Source organism: Streptopelia decaocto, assembly GCF_964273445.1.
Source record: "Streptopelia decaocto genome assembly, chromosome: 26".
Taxonomy (NCBI): domain Eukaryota; kingdom Metazoa; phylum Chordata; class Aves; order Columbiformes; family Columbidae; genus Streptopelia; species Streptopelia decaocto.
This window is the reverse complement of record NC_138681.1, coordinates 2,424,845-2,447,187: the sequence shown is the minus strand read 5'-3', so window position 1 is coordinate 2,447,187 and position 22,343 is coordinate 2,424,845. Positions and strand designations below refer to the sequence as shown.

The window sequence follows — 22,343 nt, the reverse complement described above, 5'->3', positions numbered from 1 at the left end:
TCCCGAAGCACCTCGGGGGGGCTCATCTGTGCACTGAGTTGAGCGCGTTCTCAGCCTGCGTTCTTCATGGCTCAGACCCGGGGTCCCCCCCGGGGTGACCCTATAATGAGACCCCCTTGGCCCCACCCAGCACCCCCCCGGCAGAGCAAACCGGTGGTTGCTACCCAGCACGTCCTCCCAAATTCCGCTGCTTTGACGTTTTTCCCCAGAAACGCCCCCGGTTCAGGCACCGCAGGGCAAAGCCGCAGCCGGGACACTCAGGAAATGATGGGGCTGGCTGGGGGGGGGGAGTGGAAAGCCCCGTGTGCCACCCCCCTATCCGCGACCCCCACAAACCAGCCACCGCCGTGGCTGAGCTTCATTCCCCTTTATTCTCATTCATCCCGCGGCCACAGATGAGACGGTGGCGCCTCTTCCACGGACCAGCACCGCCCTGACACTGGTCCCAGTGCCAAGGATGGGGAGGGGGTGTGAGGGCAGCCCCAGGCACCTCCCACCGCAGGGCTGCCCCGTGCCTCAGTTTCCCCACGTGTAAAAGGTGAGGGTCACCCTCCCGACCTATTTGCTGGGTGACTGGGGAGCGGCAGCAGAGCCAGGCGGATGGGGGGTGTCCCTGAACCCTAAACCCCGCTCCCTGCCCTCAGACCCCCATTTATCCCCCACCCCCCCAAAAAAAAAAAGGGAAGACCAGTGTGGCCTCCTCCCCGCCCCCTCCCCATAATTCAGGGCACCCCAATTTATTCCCAGGGAAACACACCCCATGGAGCATCCTGGCTTTGCTTGCCCCTCCTTCCCAAGGCACCCGCTCGCCGGCTGGGCCCGTGGAAGCAATAAATAACGCAGAGGGTCCCGGCGATGGGGGCGGCCGGAGGAGCAATGTGGGGTGGGGGGTGGATACAGAGTCCGATGGGGGTCCAGGGACACCCCGGGGTCAGAGTCAGGCTGTCCCGTTGGGGAGCCGGCCGGGGCTGCGGTCCTTGCGGGTGGGCAGGGGGGACGCGGGGGGCTCGTCCTCCCCGGGGGATGGATCCGTTTCGGCGTCGGAGGGTTCGCCCGAGCCGCGCCGGCCGTTCTCGGGGCTGTAGAAGAAGGAGAGGGTGCGGAAAGCGGGCGCCATGTCGTCCTTGATGGTCTCCAGGAGCTGGAGGAAGGACGGCCGCTGGCGGGGGTTCTGCTGCCAGCACAGGCACATCAGCTCGTGGCTGCGGAGAGAGGGCACACAGTGGGTTTGGGGGGGTCCTGACACCCCACAGCCATCCAGACAGCAGCCGGGTTGTGTCCCCGCTGCAGAGACCAGAGGTCAGGGTGATGGGCTGGGTGCTGGGCTCCCACAGCAGGGTGGGGGTCTCGGGGGATCCCCCCGACTCACAGTTTGTCGGGGCAGTTTTCGGGCCGCTCCAGGACGCCGTTGTCCATGACGAAGCGCAGGACCTGCTCGTTGGACATGCCCTGGTAGGGCTGCTCAGCCAGCGTGGCGATCTCCCACAGCACCACGCCGAAGGACCTGCCGGCACGTCACCGCTCAGCCGGGGGGACGAACCCCCAGGGCCCTCCGCGCTCCCCACGGCACGGTACCCCCCCTCCAGCACCCACCAGACGTCAGACTGCGTGTTGAAGATGCCGTCCTTGAGGGCCTCGGGGGACATCCAGCGCACGGGGAGCAGCCCCTTCCCCCCTTTCCGATAATAATCCGTCTCGTAGATGTCCCGGGTCATGCCGAAATCTGGCGGAGGAGGAAGAGGAGGAGGAGGAAGGTGTGAGCAGCGGGTGCGCGGGCTGACATGGGGTGGGGTGGGATGGCATGATGGGATGGGATGGGATGATGAGATGGGATCGGGTAGGATGGGATGGGGTGGGGTGGGATGGCATGATGAGATGGGATGGGATGATGGGGTGGGGTTGAGCCTCTGTAGCCACAAGGAGGAGGTGGCAGAGGGGGGTTCATCCCCCACTCCCCAGCCTTGTACACAGCCTTGTAGCGAGCCTGCCCGCCGCTGCCCACCCACCGCCGATCTTGACGGTGAAGTCCTCGGACACCATGCAGTTGCGGGCGGCCAGGTCGCGGTGCACGAACTTGTTGGCGTTGAGGTAGGCCATGCCGTCGGCGATCTCCCCCGCCATCTGGATCATGTCCTTCAGCGACGGCGGCGGCAGCCCGGGGTTGTTCTGCACCACGGACAGGTTCAGGGCTCAGGGGGGACCCCTCCAGGGTGCCCCTTCACCCATGGGGCACCATGGCAGCCCCTCACCTCGGCATCAGGCCTGAGCGAGCGCAGGTAGCTCTTCAGATCCCCGCGTGTCATCAGCTCCATGATGACCAAAGCCGGCTGGCCCTGGGACACCACACCGAGCAGACGCACCTGGGGGGACAAAGAGGGGTGGCGCTTGAGCAGCCTGACCCCTCCGTGTCCCCTCCCTCCCCTCCAGCTGCCCACCTACCACATGGTGGCACTTGAAGGCTTTCATGACGGAGGCCTCGTTGAGGAACTCGATGCGCTCCCGCATGGTGGCCAGCTCGTTGACAGTCTTCAGGGCCACCTTGGTCTCCTCTCCCTCAGCAACCAGCCCCAGCGCCAGCCCCTCGTACACCATGCCGAAGGAGCCCTGCCCCAGCTCCCGGATCACCGTGATCTTCTCCCGCGACACCTCCCACTCGTCGGGGATGTACACTGCAGGGTGAGGGGGAACACACCATCACCGTCACCACCACCATCGCTATCACCATCACTGTCACCTCACCATCATCATCACCATCACCATCATCATCACCATCACTGTCACCGTCACCATCACCATCACCATCATCACCATCACCATCATCACCATCATCGTCACCATCATTGTCACCATCATCATCACCATCACCATCACCATCATAGTCACCATCACCATCACCATCACTATCACCATCACCATCACTATCACCATCACCGTCACCATCACCATCACCATCACTATCACCATCACCGTCACCATCACCATTACCATCACCATCACCATTACCATCACCATTACCATCACCATCGCTATCACCATCACCATCACTGTCACCATAACCATCACCATCACCATCACCGTCACCATCACCGTCACCATCACCATCACTGTCATTATCATCATTACCATCACCGTTATCACCATGACTATGACCATCACCATTACTGTTATCGTCACCACCACTGTCACTGTCACCACTGCCACAGCAGACCCCACAGGGACACCCCTGCCCGTCCCTACGTACTGTCCGAGGCACTGAAGTACTCAGGGTTGACAGAGGTGTAGAGCGTCCCGCTGGGGTACCCGTCGTTCCTCCTGCGAGGGGTGGATATTGCTTAGAGGATGGGGGGACAAGGGCACGATGTCACCTCCCCCATGACCCTTCCCCAGCCCCGGTTTGGCTGGATCCGGCCCCAGCCCAGCCCTGGGGGTGCAGGAGGGCTCGTTACCTCTTCTTGTTGTAGAAGAAGACGAAGATGGCGAGGCAGGAGATGAGCACCATGAGGACCACGGGCGTGACGGTGAGCAGGATGTAGAAGCTGCCGGACTCCTCCTCGGCTGCAGGAGCAGGCGGCCATGGGCCGGGGCTCAGGGACTATCCCCAACATCCCCATGCCCTGATCCAGCAGCACCCCTGCCTCCCAGCTCCCAGCCCCGCTCCCTGCCTGCCCTGTGGCCAGGAACCCCGCTGGTGTCCCCGCTGGTGTCCCCACTGCCCCCTGCAGGTACCTGGCCCCAGGATGTAAAACTTGATGAGCCCCGTCCAGGAGCCATTGCCAGCCAGCGAGGTGGCCCGGACCTTGGCTGAGTAGTTGCCCGGCTGGAGCAGAGCCAGGTGGACCCCCCCGTACTTGGAGTAGCGGTGGCGGGAGACGCAGACAACAGTGGTGACCTCCTGGGGGAACAAGGAGGAGGTGGCAGAGAGGGCTTCATCCCCCGCTCCCCAGCCTTGTACAAGCCTTGGGGAAAGGAGATGGATGGGATGGGGTGGGATGATGGGATGGGATGATGGGATGGGGTGGGGTGGGATGGGATGGGATGGGATGGGATAGGATGGGGTGGGATGGGATGGGATGGTGTGGGATGGGGGGATGAGATGGGATGGGGTGGGATGATGGGATGGGGTGGGATGGGGGGATGAGATGGGATGGGATGGGATGGGATGGGATGGGATGGGATGGGATGGTGGGATGGGATGGGATCGGGTAGGATGGGATGGGGTGAGGTGGGATGGTATGATGGGATGGGGTGGGATGGGATGGTGGGATGGGATGGGATGGTGAGATGGGATGGGATCGGGTAGGATGGGATGGGGTGGGGTGGGATGGCATGATGGGATGGGATGATGGGATGGGGTCGAGCCTCTGTAGCCACCCCTGGTGGGGCCGGGCAGGGTGTGCCATAGGGGGCTCCTCACCTCACTCTCACGACTGTACTTGATCTCGTACTTCAGGATGAGCCCATTGGGGTTCCTGGGCTCTTCCCAGCGTAGCAGGACGCTGTTCTTGCTGGCCGGCTCCCACGTGACGTTGCCAGGAATGTTGTCAGCTTGCACTGGAGAGGGGCACGGAGGTGGTCAGCCCGCCGGGGGCACCACCTGGACCCCAACCCATTCCCAATCCCCATCATAAAGGTGCCAGGACCCCAGAGCATCCCAGCATCACCAAGGCAGATGGGTTTGGGAGCGGGGAGGCTGCGGGGACGTACGCTCGGGCATGGTCCTGGCGAAGACGAAGGTGGCGGCGCTGCAGCCCACGGTGTGCGCGGCGTGGTTGCAGGCGTGGATGTCGATGCGGTACTCGGTGAAGTGTCGCAGCCGCGACAGCACCACCCGGTCGCGAACTACCTTGTCCTCAAAGATCTGGAAGTCGGGCTTGGGCTCGCGCCCGGCGCGGCTCGGGGCGGGCGGCTCCGCCGAGGAGGTGTTGGCCGGGGATGTGACGGCCACCACGTCCCTGCGCCGCTTCGGGGTCCTGCGGGAGAGGGGGACACGAGGCAGGAGGGACTCAGGGTGAATGGGTTGTCCCCCAAAATTGAGCAGGGGAGGGGAGACCCTTCAGACTCGTGTGGTCCCCGCTCACCTCTGCCCGTTCTTGTTGATGGATGTCACCTTCCAGGGTGGCCTGAGACAGTGGGAAATTGGTTAGAGGAACTACCAGGAGAAGCCACTGGACTCCCTACCCAGGGCAGACCCAGGCACCCAGCCTGGGGGGCAATCCCTGACATGCAGACCCCCTGGTTGGCACCTGGGGATGGTGATGGAGTTGTGGAGGAAGTTCTCAAACTTCTTCTCGAAGGACTCGGCTTCCCCCTCCATGCGGAGCTGCCCGTCGGCGGGGCGGCAGGGGCAGCACCGCTCCTCCGCGTCCTGCTCCACCTCGGGGCCGTCCCCGTCCCCAAAGCGGGTGTCGGCGCTGCTGGTGGGCAGCTTCAGCCCTACGGGCAGAGATGGGCAGGGCTGGCAGCGCTGCCAGAGCCCGGCTCGGCAGGAGGGACCAACGTGTCCCCATCCCGCTGGTGTCCCCATCATGTTGGTGTTCCCATCTCAGTGGTGTCTCCATCCCACTGGTGTCTCCATCCCACTGGTGACCCTATCTTGTTGGTGTCCCCATTCTCCTGGTGTCCCCATCATGTTGGTGTTCCCATCTCGCTGGTGTACCCATCCCAACGGTGTCCCCATCCCAATGGTGTCCCCATCCCACTGGTGTCCCCATCCCACTGGTGTCCCCACCATTATGGTGTTCCCATCTTGCTGGTGTCCCCATCCCAACGGTGTCCCCATCCCAATGGTGTCTGCATCCCACTGCTGTCTCTGTCCCACTGGTGTCCCCATCCTGTTGGTGTTCCCACCTCACTGGTGTACCCATCCCAACGGTGTCCCCATCCCAATGGTGTCCCCATCCCACTGGTGTCCCCATCCCACTGGTGTCCCCACCATTATGGTGTCCCCATCTTGCTGGTGTCCCCATCCCAACGGTGTCCCCATCCCAATGGTGTCTGCATCCCACTGGTGTCTCTGTCCCACTGGTGTCCCCATCCTGTTGGTGTCCCCATTCTGCTGGTGTCCCCATCATGTTGGTGTTCCCACCTCACTGGTGTACCCATCCCAACGGTGTCCCCATCCCAATGGTGTCCCCATCCCACTGGTGTCCCCACCATTATGGTGTTCCCATCTTGCTGGTGTCCCCATCCCAACGTTGTCCCCATCCCAATGGTGTCTGCGTCCCACTGGTGTCTCTGTCCCACTGGTGTCCCCATCCTGTTGGTGTCCCCATTCTGCTGGTGTCCCCATCATGTTGGTGTTCCCACCTCACTGGTGTACCCATCCCAATGGTGTCCCCATCCCAATGGTGTCTCCATCCCACCGGTATCTCCATCCCACTGGTGTCCCCATCCTCTTGGTGTCCCCACTCCACTCCTGTCTCCATCCCACTGGTGTCTCCATCCCACTGCTGCCTCCGTCCCACTGCTGTCTCTGTCCCACTGGTGTCCCCATCCTGTTGGTGTCTCAATTCTGCTGGTGTCCCCATCATGTTGGTGTCCCCACTCCACTGCTGTCCCCATCCCAATGGTGCCTCCATCCCACCGGTGTCCCCATCCCAATGGTGTCTCTGTCCCACTGGTGTCTCTGTCCCACTGGTGTCCCCATCCTGTTGGTGTCCCCATTCTGCTGGTGTTCCCATTCCACTGGTGTCCCCATCGTGTTGGTGTCCCCATCCCACTGGTGTCCCCATCCCACTGGTGTTCCCATGCTTCTGGTGTCCCCATCCTGCCTGCCCTCACCCTTGTGGCAGTAGTCGTTGATGTAGAGCTCCATGTCCTCGGCCAGCTGCTGCCACAGCACCAGGTAGTAGGTGATGTTGCCGTTGCGCTGTGTGGGCGGCTTCCAGCGCACCACGATGTGGGAGGAGGAGTTGGACATGGAGATGACGTCCCGGGGCACCGTCGGGGCTGGGCGGACACGAAGCGGGGTCAGTCTGTCTTTGGGGGGGCCACCACGGGCATGCCCAGCCGCCTCCCAGCCCCTTACCCGCTGGCATGGTGCGGATGTAGACCACCTCGCTCTGCGCCCCATAGTTGCGCCCCTCCTCAGCGGTGGTGAGGGTGATGGCGCGGACGAAGATGGCGTATTGGGTCCAGGGGCGCAGGTTGAGCAGGGCCACCCCCGGCGCCTGCTCGCTGCTGAGCGGCAGGTCCACGTCCAGCACGTTCCAGCTCTGCGCCCCGCAGGCATCCTGCCCCACGTACTCCGACACGTTCTGGAAGGGTCTGACCCACCCTGGGCATCAGGGGGGTCCTGGGACTCCCTCCCAATTGCACGACACCCCCCCAGGGCCCAACAGCCTTGTGTCACCCCAGCTTGTGTCACCCCACCATGGTCTGGGGTCCCTGAGCCCTCCACGATGGGGACAAGTGAAGGATGGGGACAAGGGCCACTTACGACTCCTTGTAGTAGACGATGAAGCTGAGGAGGTCCCGGTACTCGGGGGGCCGGTACCGCTCCCACTTGAGGAAGATGCGGTCGGACTCGGTGACGTTGGAGATGAAGCGCAGGGTCTGGGTTTTGCCTGGGAGAGGTGACGGCGTTCAGACAGGAGGTCACGGTGACTCTGGGTGTCCCTGACCCCGTTACTCACAGGACGCCCGGTCGCCGTTGGTGCGGGGGTTGATCTCCGCCTTGTTCTGCCGTCCCTTGGTGCCCGTCACCTCCTCCATGTGGTAGATCTCGGCCAGGCACAGCTTGGGGTTGAAGGCAAAGTACATCTTGCCCACGGGGATGGAGAGGACGTGGTGGTTCCAGTCCCAGAGCTGCTGCAGGTTCTGGTTGTCCAGGACATATAGGGTGTAATTCCTGGAGGGGAAGATGTGGATGGAGGGGGTGAGCAGAGCCACCCTCAAACCCACGTGTCCCCCCCAAACCCACACCCCGCACCCACCCATCCACCATGGAGTCTCCACGGATCAGCTTGAGGTTCTTGAAGAAGGACAAGGAGACGAGGGCAAAGGAGTGTTTGATCTTCAGGAAGCCAGTGATGGTCTCAATGAGCCCCAGGCTGCTCTGCAGCTCCGATGCCAGGTTATCTGGGGACAACCCACGTGTGTGAGCGCAGGGAGGGGGACACCCCCATTCACTCACCCCGTGACCCCCATCCTTCACCCCTGCGCCCCACAGCAGGTCTCCCGCCCCAGTCAGGTTGTGAGGGGCCGGATCCGGCACTCACAGCCCCGGCGGATGTTGAGGATGAGGTTCCCCTCGATGAGGGTGCAGCCCCCCAGCTCCTGCGCCGCCCTCGTCGAGTCGATGGTCTTGGTGCCCACCTTGCACTCCTTGGGACACAGCCCCTCACACTTGTGGCAGAAGATGCTGCGGGCGGGAATGGGGACAAGACATGAGCCAGGCACCGCGCCACGGCCATGCCGGTGCCGGGGGACACCGGAGACCCCCCTCCGACCTGCTGTCATTCCTGGTATAACCCGAGGGACACTCGGAGAGGCATTGGCGCTGGTGGATGACGAACTTGGAGGCGTCGCGGGGGTTGTCGGAGACTTTGCGGAGGCTGGCGCAGTACTCGGCCGTGACGCAGCGCCAGCCCTCGTACTCGTAGGTGCGCGGCGGGCAGGAGGGCAGGCAGTGGCCGTTGAAGTGGAAGTGGCGGCAGGCGACGCAGGCGCGGTTGTCGCGGGGTCGCCCGCAGCCCCCCAGGCACTCGGCGTGGCAGCACTCGCCCGTCGCCGTGCACGCCGAGCCCGCGCCGCAGGGGCACACTGTGGGGAGACAGACGGTGCCGTGGGCAAGGAGAGTCCTGTAGGTGCAATCGCCCGGCGCTGGGGCAGGATGGTGAGGCTGGGGGCCCGGGGTTTGTGTGGGGGGAGAGGGAAGAGGTGGGAAGGGCTGTGGGGGGCTGCTGAGGGGAGAGGGGCGGAGGGGTGGCCGGGCAGATGGAGGGATGGAAAGAGGGATGGATGCAGGGATGGAAGGATGTAGGGATGGATGGAGAGGTGGATGCAGGGATGGAAGGATGTAGGGATGGATGGATAGAGGGATGGAAGCAGGGATGGTGGGTACAGGGATGGAGGAATGGGTGCAGGGACAGAAGGATGTGGGGATGGATGGATAGAGGGATGGACGCAGGGACGGAAGGATGTAGGGACGGATGGAGAGATGGATGAATGCAGGGATGGTGGGTGCAGGGATGAAGGGATGGATGCAGGGATGGATGGATGTAGGGACGGATGGAGAGATGGATGGATGCAGGAATGGTGGGTGCAGGGATGGATGCAGGGATGGAAGGATGGAGGGATGGATGGATAGAGGGATGAATGCAGGGATGGTGAGTGCAGGGATGGATGGATGGATGCAGGGATGGAAGGATGTAAGGATGAATGGAGAGATGGATGGATGCAGGGATGGTGGGTGCAGGGATGAAGGGATGGATGGAGAGATAGATGGAGGGATGCAGGGATGGTGGGTGCAGGGATGGAGGGTGCAGGGATGGAGGGATGGATGCAGGGACAGAAGGATGTAGGGATGGATGGATAGAGTGATGGATGCAGGGATGGTGGGTGCAGGGATGGGTGGAGTGATGCAGGAATGAACGGTGAGTTGGATGCTGGAATGGAAGGATGGTGGGGTGAGCGATGGAGAGATGCAGGGATAGAGGGAAAGATGATGAATGGATGCAGGAATGGATGGATGCAGGGATGGAGGAATGAGCGAAGGGATACACGAATGGATGGAAGGATGGATGCAGCGACAGAGGGACGGCCAAATGGTGAGCGGATGGATGGCCAGGTGAATGTGTGACCAGCTGGATGGGCAGACAAAGGGCCACACGGACAGACAGCAAGACAGACAGATGGGGTGAGGCTCAGCTCGTGCCGAGCCCCAGTTGCCCATTGCAGCCGAGGTTACAGCCTGATAAAGATCTGTGTTTATAGTACATATTTCATTACCAGTCCTCCTGTTTACAGCAAATGAGCCCGGGAGGGGCCCGTATTTACCTCCACTGGGCAAACACGGCAGCCAGGCGCTGGCCTCTCCTCCGGAGGATGATACAGTGCGGATCCAGTTACCCCGCCGCGCTGCCGGCACGGCACGCTCCCGGCAGCCGGCGAGCGACAACCGCGTGCCGGAGCCTGCCGTCTCCTCGTGCCTCCACCGGCCCTTCCCAGTGCCCTCCCAGTTCACCCCACAGCTGCCGCAGTGCCATCCCAGCAAAGCGCCCCCCGCGCCGCCGGCACCCACCTTTCTGGCAGTAGCTGGACGTCCAGCAGCGATAATCCAGCTGCCCGTTGACGCTGGTCTGCGCGCACGGCTTCTCCACGTCCAGGATGCCCGGGCAGACGTCGGCGCACTCTTCGGCCAACTTGTTCCCCACGATGTAGGTGTTGTCCACGGCGTCGGGCAGCAGCAGCCCCCAGTCGATGGTGGAGAGGTGGCACAGCTCCTGGTTGCGCTCGATGCGGATGGAGCCGCGCAGGACGTGGCCCAGGCTGTGCAGCCCCACGTCGCGCAGATGCGGCATCTCGAAGATGACCAGGGCGTAGCTGAAGAAGAGGTTGGTGCCGCGGATGACGGAGAGGTTGGGGAAGAGATCCCGCAGGCTCTCCAGCCCGTAGACGCGGAAGAGGAGCAGGTACTCGGTGATCATGAGCAGGCGCGGGAAGCTGAGCCCCCGAAAGTCCTCGGCGCCCGTGGTGAACATGAGCAGGATCTGCAGGTTGCCCTCGATGATGGAGCAGTTCTCCAGCTTCTGCAGCTGGGAGATGTCATTGCGGATGTCCATGCTGCCGCAGACTGGGGTGGCGAGAGGGGAACCCGTGGGCAGCAGGGACGGGGCAGCTGCCCCCCCCGCCACCACCACCACCACCCAGCGACCCCCCCGCGCTGCTCCCAGCGATGTTCAGGAGGGGAGTTTAATATCCCTTGCCTGTCAAATGTGGCTACAATTGGTTTGGGCGGCCGTGAGCGGCTGTGACAGGCGGCCGGCGCGCCGCGGCTCTGCGGGGCACGACGTGTCCGGCACGCAGCGAGCGGTGACGCTAACGAGGTCTGGCTGCCCGGGCGGCCGTGTCAGCCCCAGCAACACGTCCCAGACCGTTGCGCACCCCTGGGGGACTGGCTGGGGGTGCAAAGGGCTTCTCCCTTTCCCAGAGCCATTGGGCAGCCGTGGGGGGCTCACAGTGTCCTCCCCCCAGTGGGGCAGCAGCTCCCATGAGGTTGATCCCGTTAACGCCCCAGCGTGGTGCCCAGGCGGTTAATGGGGCACATGGGGCTACCCCAGCGCCCACGGGCAGTGGGTTTGCCTTTTCCACCCGGACCCCGGCATGGAGCTGGCGCATCGGGGGTCGCCGGAGGCCAAGCATCTCCCGCTCTCCGGTACCGGTGGGGATGTGAGAGCCGGGACGAGCCAGCGGCTTCCCAGCGGCAGCATCCCCAGCCTGAAACCTGATGCTGATTTATGGTGGAAAGAAGCTGCCGAGATCCCAGAGCAGGATTTACTGTAAACAGCCGGAGCAAACACGGCAGCTCGGTGTGAACCCTAAACACCGCGCAGCGCCGGCACCCCGGCTCGGCCGCCCCACCGCAGGGACCCGCCGGCCACCATACGGCACATGGCACACGGCTCAGGATGGTGCCACCCTGGGGGACTCCGGGTCCTGTCCCCCATCCCCAGGGAGGACACGGGGGTCTCCTCCCTCCTCCCATGGGGGTGATGGACCGGCGGTGGCACCAGCCAAGGTGTCGCAGCCCCCACTGGTGATGCCACCTTCCCTGACCTTGGCAATGTCACCCCATCCTGCCACTGCACAGGGAAAACTGGAGGAGCGAGGGGACAGGGGTTCCCCGTGTCCCTGAGTGGGGGCAGAGAGGGGACAGGGGTCCCTGGTGGGGACACAGTGACGGAGCATCCCCCGGCCCCCCTGGTACCTTCCCCCCTCCATCACTCCCACCTCCCCAGTGCACCCCTAATGCTTGGGGAAACTGAGGCACGGGGCGGCGGGGAGAAAGGAAGGCAGGACAGACGGACGGACCCTGAACCAGCCGTCCTGGTGTCCCCAGCCCCCACCAGCAGCAGAGCTGGGACAGGACCCCACATGTGCCCCCGCTATGGCTGGGAGAGGTGAGACCCACCCCCCCCGGCCTGCCGCCCCCTCCCCAGCTGTTTTCCATCCCAGCAGCAGCACTGGGAGCGGAGGGGCCAACCCTGGTTACAATTTTCCACCTTCCCAACTCCTGATGGAGCCGAGCGATCGATGCCCCCGGCTCCAGCCGAGCCCCCCGCTGTGCTCCCCCCTTGCTGTCCCAGCCACGGGGGGGTCCCACACTCTTCCATACAGCGGTGGGGGGAAACTGAGGCAGGGAGCGTCGAAGAAGCTTTGCCTTGAGGTTTAAACCCCCGTGCAGACTCAGCGCCCCCCCCAGCAAAACCCCCCCCAACCCCGCTTTCCATGCACTTACTTTCGGAGGGGGCACCCACGGGGGGCAGCGGGAGGGAGCCGAGGAGCAGCAGCGTCCCCCCCAGCCGCAGGGCGCCCAGCACCCTCGTCCCCATCCCCGAGCGGGGGACCCCGGCGTCCCGTCCCCGTCCCGCCTCGGGCACCGCTGCACCGCGTCCGGCCCCGCACGCCGTGTCCCTCCCCAGCACACGTCGGGATGGGGGCGGCCCCAGGGCCCCCGCGGCCCTCGCCCCGATCCTGCGGCCCCTTCACTTTTGTTTTCGGCTGCCGTACACTAAATATTTAACCTGACAACTGTGCGGGGCCGGGGCCAGGGCTTGTTTGGGAAATAGAGGGGAGAAAACAGGGCGGCTCCCCCCGCGCCGGAGGGGGCTGGGAGGGAACGGCTGCGTCCTGCCTCAGTTTCCCCAGTGGAGCGGGAGGGTCGGGGTCGCTCCAGCGTGGGGATGCTGGGGAAGCAGCTGAGCCCCGATGGAGAACCCCCCCCGCTCCCCGAGGGGGTGACACAAGGGTCACCCTGCATGGTCAGTTTGGGTGCCAGGACCCCCACGTCCCACCCCCGGCACCCTGCGGTGAGGAGGGGGAGGAGCGGGAGGAAGGCGTTGGGTGCTCAGTACCGGGAGAGGAGGATGGATGGGGGGGGGCGCGTTTATTTCTCATACTGGGAGGGGGCAGCGATGAGGGTCTTGGCCGTGGGGCAGCCCCAGCAAAGACGGGGGGGGCAGGAGTAGGGGCCGCTGCCCCAGTGACCCCCCAGCACTGCAGGACTGGGAGCACTGGGGCCGGACTGGAACGCTGGTTGTGCTTCTGCCACCAGGATGGGGAGACGGGGACGCCCCCCCAGGGCTCCTCGGGGGGGGTGGCCCCTCTCTGGGGGGGTCCTGTCTCCTCTCGGGGGGGCTCAGGAGCAGCTGCTTCTCTGCCGGCGCAGCAGCGTTACGGGGTGGCTGCCCCCCCGTCCCCCTCCTGGTCGCTCTCACAGCGGCACTGGGGACACAGGGGGGGTCGGAGGGATGGGGCATGAACCCCCCCGGGGGACAGGACCCTCCAGGAGAGAGGACACCGCCCCCAGGGGACAGGGCACCCCAGGCAATGGGGACACCCCCATTGCACATCCACTGCACAGCCCCCCCGCGATGTGGGGGGCCAGGTCCCCCAAAGCTCCTCTCCCCCCACCCAGCCCGTGCCGGGGGGGTCCGGGTGCCGCTCACCAGCTCCTCGTCCTCCCTCCTCAAGCCGCAGAGCAACCACGTGCGGCGGAGCCGGTTGCAGGCGGACAACATGTTATAGGAGAGCTGGGGGGGCAGGAGGGTGGGGGGCCGGGGGGGCCGCTCCCCTGCTCTGCCCCCCCACCCCACAGCACTACGTCCCCCCATAGACCCCCAAGACGCAGCCAGCCCTGGGGTAGAGCACGGCCCAAGGTCCTTCGGGACCCCGCGGGTGGGGGGACCCCGCTGCTGGGTGACCCCGTGGGTGGGGGGAACCTGCTGCTGGGTGACCCCCCCCAGGCCAGCACCCCCTTCACCTTCCATTTCCTGCGAGCGTTGAATGTGCGGAAGTTCTTCATGTTGATGGAGAAACGGCTGCGGTTCAGCGGCTGCTGCCGGCTCCGCGGCTGCCGGCCGAGGACACGGCGCTGTCACCGTGTCCCCAGCCGCTCCCGGGGTCTGGCACCCGCCACCCCCTGTCCTGTCCCGTCCCGCTGACCTTGATCCAGGGGTGCACCAGGCACTCGGCCGCTGTCATGCGGTGCCTGCAGCACAGCAGGGGTGGGGGGCAGCGGGGGTCCAGCCCCACACACCCACCATGGGGACAGGGGTGGGATGGGATGCGATGGGGTGGGATGATGGGATGATGGGATGGGATGGGGTGGGACAGGATGATGGGATGGGATGGGATGGGATATTGATGGGGTGGGATGGGATTGGTTGGGATGGGATGGGACGGGATGATGGGATGGGAGGATGGGATGGGATGGGATGGGATGGGATGGGATGGGATGGGATGATGGGATGGGATTGATGATGGGATGGGATGGGATGGGATGGGATGGGATGGGATGGGATGATGGGATGGGATGGGATGATGGGACGGGATGATGGGACAGGATGATGGGATGGGATGGGATGGGATGGGATGGGATGGGATGGGATGGATGATGGGATGGGATGGGATGGGATGGGATGGGATGGGATGGGATGGGGTGATGGGATGGGATGGGATGATGGGATGATGGGATGGGATGGGATGTGATGAGGGGACAGGGACAGCGGCTCACGGTGACGGTCCCCAGGCTGCTTCGTGTGTGGGGCGACCGCGGCTGGACCTGCGGCACCGTCCCCACCGTGTGACACAGCCACAGGGTCTGCCCGTGGGCACGGCGTGTCCATTTGTCCCCTGGGGACGGACACAGGCGGCCGAGCTCCCTGTCGCTCACTGACAGCCCCCCGCACCGCGCTGCTTTGGGAGGGAGGGAAACTGAGGCACGAGCGGCCCCACATCACCCAGCGAACACCCCAGCACCGGCCAGAAAACGGGGGGGACCAGGGCAACGACCCCGCAGGCTGCTCCCCAGTGTCCCTTTGCCAAAAAGCACCCGGGACCCCCGACCCCCGCAGCCGGTTCCGATGCACTGGGGTGTTCCCCGAGCCCGGGCTCCCCGCGCCAGGATGGATTCCTGACCCCGGCACCCTCACCTCGAGGGTCCTCGAGGTCCCGGCGCTTCCCGGGAGCTGCGGCTCCTCCAGCATCCAGCGGGACCAGCCGTGTCCCCCTGGTCGATGTCCCCAAGGCACCGCGGCCGCTCAGCGCCCGTCAGGGTGAGGATTGCGAGCAGGAAACCCGGCTGAGCGGTGACAACCCTGCACGGCGGCGCCGAGGGGAAGCGGAGCGGAGGGTGTGAAGGTGGCGGGGAGGGACGGGTTTCTTAAGGTGGCGAAAGCCGGGGCTGGTGCCACAGCGCGTGCTGGGGGCACCGTCGCACCCCGGGGCTCGCAAAGCCACCACCTGGCACAGCTGACCCAGTGCCACCCGGTGCCAGCTCCATCGCACTCGCCAGAGCCTGGCACTGCCGGATGGGGCGTCCTGGCCAAGCCTGGTGCTGCCGGATGGGGAGTCCTGGCCAAGCCTGGCACTGCCGGATGGGGCGTCCTGGCCAAGCCTGGCACTGCCGGATGGGGAGTCCTGGCCAAGCCTGGCACTGCCGGATGGGGTGTCCTAGACCAAGCCTGGCACTGCCGGATGGGGCGTCCTAGACCAAGCCTGGCACTGCCGGATGGGGAGTCCTGGCCAAGCCTGGCACTGCCGGATGGGGTGTCCTAGACCAAGCCTGGCACTGCCGGATGGGGCGTCCTAGACCAAGCCTGGCACTGCCGGATGGGGTGTCCTAGACCAAGCCTGGCACTGCCGGATGGGGCGTCCTGGCCAAGCCTGGCACTGCTGGGATGGTGTTTCCTAGACTAAGCCTGGCACTGCCGGATGGGGCGTCCTGGCCAAGCCTGGCACTGTCGGATGGGGCGTCCTAGACCAAGCCTAGCACTGCCGCATGGGGTGTCCTGGCCAAGCCTGGCACTGCCGGATGGGGTGTCTAGACCAAGCCTGGCACTGCCGGATGGGGCGTCCTAGACCAAGCCTGGCACTGCCGCATGGGGTGTCCTGGCCAAGCCTGGCACTGCCGCATGGGGAGTCCTGGCCAAGCCTGGCACTGCCGTATGGGGTGTCCTGGCCAAGCCTGGCACTGCTGGGATGGGGCGTCCTAGACCAAGCCTGGCACTGCTGGGATGGGGCATCCTGGCCGGTGAGGCTCAGAGCCGGCGCTGCTGGCAGCTGCGATGTCCCCATGTCATCCCAGGATGTGCCCAGCTCCAAGAAGGCACCGCAGCCTTCCAAATGATGCCGGATCCCACCGCTCCCGCCACCGCATCCCGGCTCCCAGCACAAGGCCAGGCTCACCGAGCCCCGCTGCCCCCGAACCGGTGGCACCAGATGCCGCGATGTGGACGGGCCGAACAAAGAGCCCTTTGCGGACGTGCCAGCGAGCGGTTGGTGTCGAGGGGCCGGCGAGACCTGTGCCAACGCAGCCCATGCCGAGGGTCCTGGCGTCCCACCGGTGTCACACCGGTGTCACCCGCTGCCCCTGCAGCCTGTGCTGCCCCACACGGCCTCGCCGTGACACCTCGCCATCGCACAACAGCTCTTGTGGCTTCGGTTGCCACTTCCTGCCCGTTGCAGGCAGCGCAGGCAGCGGCGCAGGCAAAGCGCCGGCAAAGCGCCGGCAAAGCGCCGCCATGGACCCCCGGGGCCCGGCGTGGCTGGGCGGAGGTGGGTACAGGGCTGGGAGATGGGGCTGGGTCTGCATGGCGCTGGATTTGTGCTGGGATGGGACAAAAAGGGCCGGGGGGCAAACCCCGAGCGGGGGGCTCCGGATGGACAAGCGCCGGGGCAACGCGGGTGCTCCATGGGGAAGGGTGCAGGACGGGGGGTGCGGGAGCAGGAGTGGGGTCCCCTGCCTTTCCCAGCCCCTCTGAGGAGGGAGATCCAGCCTAGGAAGGGCCTATGGAGTTAGGCCGGGCTTTACTCTGTTTCAAGCCCGATTTGACCCACACTCACATCACCGGGGTGGGGGGTGAAACGAGCACAGCGCACCCACGAGCAAAATCCCCCCGAGCTGCCTCTCTGAGGCCAAACACTGGGTGAGAAAGTGGGGATGAACCCCCACACAACACCCCTATGTGGACGGGGGACCCCCACGAGCTGGGGACACCATTGTCCCCAACGGCACCGCCACACCCGGGCAGGACCTGAGCTGAATTTGCCTCCTTGGCGCTCCCCGCGTTGGCTCGTTGTGGTTTGGGTTGTTTTGTTTCGCTTTGGCAGCCACGGCCCCGGGCGCCGGCGCCGGTTACGGACGCCGTTCCGTCCCCCCGGTTCTCCGAGTTCCGGGGTCACCGTCCCTTCTTGCCCCCCTGGGGAAGCAGAGGGATGAGCCCAAGAATGGGGGACACATGGCAAGACACCCCTCACCCAGGCAGGGTCAAGAGCAGCCCATGGGGGGTCATGGAGACCCCACGTCCCAGCGCCCTGTGGGCGGTCACGGAGCCCCCACGTCCCAGCGCCCTGTGGGCAGTCATGGAGCCCCCATGTCCCAGCGCCCTGTGGGCGGTCACGGAGCCCCCACGTCCCAGCGCCCTGTGGGCAGTCATGGAGCCCCCACGTCCCAGCGCCCTGTGGGCAGCCATGGGGCACGGTGCCATTTTGGGACCCCAGGGGAGGTTTCGCGGCGCTGAGCCTGTTTCTCGCTGGGACAGGGGACCCCATGGATGGCGACCGGCCCCTCTTCAGCACCTTCAGACCCATCGGTGAGGACAACGTGGCCAGTGGCAGGATAGGACCCGACACAAGCCCAATCCAGCCCCAGGGAGCGGAGCTGCCCCCGGGACACCGCGACGCACACGGCACGGTGGGACATTGGGCTGCGAAGGGTCCGTCCCCCCATGTCCCCACGCCAGCACTCCCGAGCTCACCCTCCCATGGGGACAGTGTCCTCGGCGCCCAGCACGAGCCCTGGGGGAGACGCGGGAAGGGGGTCCAGCGTGGATCCACGGCAGCGGGGGCAGAGACCCCATCCCAGTTGTGTCCCCATCCCAGTTGTGTCCCCATCCCAGCTGTGTCACATCCCAGCTGTGTCCCCATCCCACTTGTGTCCCCATCCCAGCTGTGTCCCCATCCCAGCTGTGTCCCCATTCCAGTTGTGTCCCAGCTGTGTCCCCATCCCAGCCATGTCCCCATTCCAGCTGTGTCCCCATCCCGTTTGTGTCCCCATCCCAGCTGTGTCCCCATCCCAGCTATGTCCCCATCCCGTTTGTGTCCCCATCCCAGTTGTGTCCTCATCCCAGCCATGTCACATCCCAGTTGTGTCCCCATCCCAGCTATGTCCCCATCCCAGTTGTGTCCCCATTCCCTGCTATGCCCCCATCCGTTGTGTCCCAGCTGTGTCCCCATCCCAGCTGTGTCCCCATCCCAGCTATGTCCCCATTCCAGCTATGTCCCCATCCCAGTTGTGTCCCCATCCCAGCCATGTCACATCCCAGCTGTGTCCCCATTCCCAGCTGTGTCCCCATCCCGTTTGTGTCCCCATCCCAGCTCTGTCCCCATCCCAGCCATGTCACATCCCAGCTGTGTCCCCCTTCCAGCTGTGTCCCCATCCCAGCTGTGCCACATCCCATTTGTGTCCCCATCTCAGCTGTGTCCCTGTCCCAGCTGTGTCCCCATCCCAGCCGTGTCACATCCCAGCTGTGTCCCTATACCAGTTGTGTCCCCATCCCAGTTGTGTCCGCATCCCAGCTGTGGCCCCATCCCAGCTGTGGCCACATTCCCTGCTATGTCCCCATCCCAGTTGTGTCCCAGCTGTGTCCCCATTCCAGCTGTGTTCCCATCCCAGCTGTGTCCCCATCCCAGCTGTGTCCCCATCCCAGCCATGTCACATCCCAGCGTGTCCCCATCCCAGTTGCATCCCTGGAGCGGATCATCCCTGGTGCACACGCTGCCCCACGTCCCCACCTGAGCCCCTGTCCACTCCCTGTTGCCACCCAGGTCCCTCCGCTGTCGTCCCCAGCCGAGGTGGCCCCGCGGCCGGAGCTGGTGGCCCTGCGCGCCCGGACCAGGCTGTGGTTCGAGCAGACGCAGGCGGGGAGGCTGAGCGCCCAGGGCGAGCTCCCCGCGTGGTTCCACGGCTTCATCAGCCGCCGGTGAGCACGGGGGACACCGAGGCAGGGGACGGGGCGCCAGCGGCCAGGGGCCACGCGGCCCTTGCGGCGTCCCCACCCCGCGGCTCTGAAACGGGGAGCTCAACCCCACGTACCCGATGACCATCTCGTCGGCCGCGATGGGGCAGTGGGTGGATTTGGGGTGTTTTGGGGTGTTTTGGGGTGGTTTTGGGGTGATGTTGGGGTGGTTTTGGGGTGGTTTTGGGTGTTTTGGGGTGTTTTGCGGTGTTTACCGGGCGGATGCTCTGGCCCACGTACTCGATGACCATCTCGTCGGCCGCGATGGGGCAGTGGGTGGTTTTGGGGTGTTTTGGGGTGTTTTGGGTGTTTTTGGGGTGTTTTGGGGTGTTTTGGGGTGTTTTGGGGTGTTTGGGGTGTTTTTGGGGTGTTTTGGGGGTGGTTTTGTGTGTTTTTGTGTGTTTTTGTGTGTTTTTGTGTGTTTTTGTGTGTTTTGGGGTGTTTTGGGGGTGTTTTTGTGTGTTTTGGGGTGTTTTGGGGTGTTTTGGGTGTTTTGGGGTGTTTTGGGGTGTTTTGTGAGTTTTTGTGTGTTTTGGGGGTGTTTTGGGGTGTTTTTGGGGTGTTTTTTGGGTGTTTTGGGGTGTTTTTGGGGTGTTTTGGGGTGTTTTGTGTGTTTTTGTGTGTTTCAGGGGTGTTTTGGGGTGCTTTTGGGGTGTTTTGGGTGTTTTGGGGGTGTTTTGGGGTGTTTTGGGGTGTTTGGGGTGTTCTTGGGGTGTTTTGGGGGTGGTTTTGTGTGGTTTTGTGTGTTTTGGGGTGTTTTGGGGGTGTTTTTGTGTGTTTTTGGGTGTTTTGGGGTGGTTTTGGGTGTTTTGGGGTGTTTTGTGAGTTTTTGTGTGTTTTGGGGGTGTTTTGGGGTGTTTTTGGGGTGTTTTTTGGGTGTTTTGGGGTGTTTTGGGGGTGTTTTGGGGTGTTTGGGTGTGTTTTTGTGTGTTTTAGGGGTGTTTTGGGGTGTTTTGGGTGTTTTGGGGTGTTTTGGGGTGTTTTTGGGGTGTTTTTGGGGTGTTTTTTGGGTGTTTGGGGGTGTTTTTGGGGTGTTTTGGGGTGTTTTGTGAGATTTTGTGTGTTTTGGGGGTGTTTTGGGGTGTTTTTGGGGTGTTTTTTGGGTGTTTTGGGGTGTTTTTGGGGTGTTTTGGGGTGTTTTGGGTGTTTTGGGGGTGTTTTGGGGTGTTATTGGGGTGTTTTGGGGTGTTTTGGGTGTTTTTGGGGTGTTTTGGGGTGTTTGGGGGGTGTTTTTGTGTGTTTTGGGGGTGGTTTTGGGGTGTTTTTGTGTGTTTTGGGGTGTTTTGGGGTGTTTTGGGTGTTTTTGGGGTGTTTTGGGGTGTTTTGGGGGTGTTTTTGTGTGTTTTGGGGGTGTTTTTGGGGTGTTTTGGGGGTGTTTTTGGGGTGTTTACCGGGCGGATGCTCTGGCCCACGTACTCGATGACCATCTCGTCAGCCGCGATGGGGCAGTGGGTGGTTTTGGGGTGTTTTGGGGTGTTTTTGGGGTGTTTTGGGGTGTTTTGGGGGTGCTTTTTGGGTGTTTTGGGGTGCTTTGGGTGTTTTGGGGTGTTTTGGGGGTGTTTTTGTGTGTTTTGGGGTGTTTTTGGGGTGTTTTGGGGGTGTTTTTGGGGTGTTTACCGGGCGGATGCTCTGGCCCATGTACTCGATGACCATCTCGTCAGCCGCGATGGGGCAGTGGGTGGTTTTGGGGTGTTTTGGGGTGTTTTTGGGGTGTTTTGGGGTGTTTTGGGGGTGCTTTTTGGGTGTTTTGGGGTGCTTTGGGTGTTTTGGGGTGTTTTGGGGGTGTTTTTGTGTGTTTTGGGGTGTTTTGGGTGTTTTTGGTGTGTTTGTGGTGGTTTTGAGTGTTTGGGGGTGTTTTGGGGTGGTTTTGGGTGTTTTGGGGTGTTTTGGGGTGTTTACCTGGCGGATGCTCTGGCCCACGTACTCGATGACCATCTCGTCAGCCGCGATGGGGCAGTGGGTGGTTTTGGGGTGTTTTGGGGTGTTTTTGGGGTGTTTTGGGGTGTTTTGGGGGTGCTTTTTGGGTGTTTTGGGGTGCTTTGGGTGTTTTGGGGTGTTTTGGGGGTGTTTTTGTGTGTTTTGGGGTGTTTTGGGTGTTTTTGGTGTGTTTGTGGTGGTTTTGAGTGTTTGGGGGTGTTTTGGGGTGGTTTTGGGTGTTTTGGGGTGTTTTGGGGTGTTTACCTGGCGGATGCTCTGGCCCACGTACTCGATGACCATCTCGTCGGCCGCGATGGGGCAGTGGGTGGCTTTGGGGTGTTTTGGGGGTGTTTTGGGGGTGTTTTTGGGGTGGTTTTGGGGTGGTTTTGGGGTGTTTTGGGGTGTTTTTGGGGTGGTTTTGGGGTGTTTTGGGGGTGTTTTGGGTGGTTTTGGGCTGGTTTTGGGGTGTTTTGGGGTGGTTTTGGGGTGGTTTTGGGTGTTTTGGGGGTGTTTTGGGGTGTTTACCTGGCAGATGCTCTGGCCCACGTACTCGATGACCATCTCATCGGCCGCGATGGGGCAGTGGGTGGTTTTGGGGTGTTTTTGGGGGTGTTTTGGGGGTGTTTTGGGTGTTTTGGAGTGTTTTGGGGTGTTTTTGGGGTGTTTTTGGGTGTTTTGGGGTGTTTACCTGCCGGATGCTCTGGCCCACGTTCTCGATGACCATCTCGTCGGCCGCGATGGGGCAGTGGGTGGTTTTGGGGGGGCGTGGGGGGTTTGGGGTCCCATGGGGTGTTGTGGGGGGGCTCCCGCAAAGGGGGTGAGGGCGAGCGGCTCTGAGCCCCTTCCCGCAGGGAAACGGAGCAGCTGCTGCAGGATCAGCCCCCCGGCTGCTTCCTCGTGCGCTTCAGCGAGAGCACCGTGGGCTTCGTGCTGTCCTACAGGTGAGGGACCCCCGCGCCCACCCCAGGGGGCACCGCGGCTGCTCCGCGGCCGTGCCGACCCCGTCCCGCCGCCGCTCTCCCCAGGGGCAGCGACCGCTGCCGGCACTTCGTCCTGGACCAGCTGCCGGACGGGCGCTACGTGATCCTGGGCGAGCGCAGCGCCCACGCCGAGCTGGCCGAGCTGCTGCGGCACTACAGCGCGGCGCCGGTGGCGCCGTACGACGAGTTGCTGACGGTGCCGTGC

General features: G+C 63.6%; 3 protein-coding genes across 3 annotated transcripts in view; 1 reads left to right on the top strand and 2 right to left on the bottom strand.

The window, feature by feature from the left end:
- Positions 1 to 731: 731 nt before the first annotated feature.
- Positions 732 to 12,554, bottom strand: INSRR (insulin receptor related receptor; the record flags this gene model as incomplete). The annotated part of the gene is made up of 22 exons (XM_082073128.1): positions 732 to 1,202; positions 1,370 to 1,504; positions 1,594 to 1,723; positions 2,007 to 2,166; positions 2,250 to 2,360; positions 2,440 to 2,669; positions 3,242 to 3,312; positions 3,447 to 3,555; positions 3,727 to 3,892; positions 4,415 to 4,551; positions 4,705 to 4,970; positions 5,079 to 5,120; positions 5,244 to 5,433; positions 6,781 to 6,948; positions 7,028 to 7,266; positions 7,439 to 7,565; positions 7,635 to 7,849; positions 7,935 to 8,079; positions 8,220 to 8,362; positions 8,451 to 8,763; positions 10,244 to 10,795; positions 12,461 to 12,554. 22 exons carry the CDS (start codon positions 12,552 to 12,554, stop codon positions 938 to 940), a joined length of 4,008 nt encoding a protein of 1,335 aa, XP_081929254.1. The 3' UTR covers positions 732 to 937.
- A 548-nt stretch (positions 12,555 to 13,102) lies between these two features.
- LOC309450462 (death-associated protein kinase 2-like) lies at positions 13,103 to 15,267 on the bottom strand. The gene is made up of 6 exons (XM_082073327.1): positions 15,156 to 15,267; positions 14,738 to 14,785; positions 14,167 to 14,212; positions 13,985 to 14,074; positions 13,671 to 13,754; positions 13,103 to 13,446 (listed from the first exon to the last, which is right to left on the bottom strand). Exons 3-6 carry the CDS (start codon positions 14,203 to 14,205, stop codon positions 13,396 to 13,398), a joined length of 264 nt encoding a protein of 87 aa, XP_081929453.1. The 5' UTR covers positions 14,206 to 14,212; positions 14,738 to 14,785; positions 15,156 to 15,267; the 3' UTR covers positions 13,103 to 13,395.
- Positions 15,268 to 16,417: 1,150 nt separating this feature from the next.
- The window catches only part of SH2D2A (SH2 domain containing 2A), a gene marked incomplete at its 3' end in the record, with an annotated part of 11,449 nt that continues 5,523 nt past the window's right edge, over positions 16,418 to 22,343 (top strand). Inside the window, exons 1-5 of the mRNA XM_082073236.1 lie at positions 16,418 to 16,779; positions 17,766 to 17,917; positions 19,051 to 19,205; positions 22,010 to 22,099; positions 22,184 to 22,341. Of these exons, the coding sequence (XP_081929362.1) occupies positions 16,452 to 16,779; positions 17,766 to 17,917; positions 19,051 to 19,205; positions 22,010 to 22,099; positions 22,184 to 22,341 (883 nt within the window). The 5' untranslated portion in view covers positions 16,418 to 16,451. The remainder of the gene's footprint in view (positions 16,780 to 17,765; positions 17,918 to 19,050; positions 19,206 to 22,009; positions 22,100 to 22,183; positions 22,342 to 22,343) is intronic.

Bases quoted from the DNA above. Each gene is read 5' to 3' on its own strand.
- LOC309450462 (XM_082073327.1), bottom strand. From the start codon at position 14,205: ATGACAGCGGCCGAGTGCCTGGTGCACCCCTGGATCAAG. The intron at 14,075-14,166 runs GTCAGCGGGACG...CTCGGCCGGCAG, and splicing joins TGGTGCACCCCTGGATCAAG to CCGCGGAGCCGGCAGCAGCC. The intron at 13,755-13,984 runs GTGAAGGGGGTG...CTGCCCCCCCAG, and splicing joins ACGCTCGCAGGAAATGGAAG to CTCTCCTATAACATGTTGTC.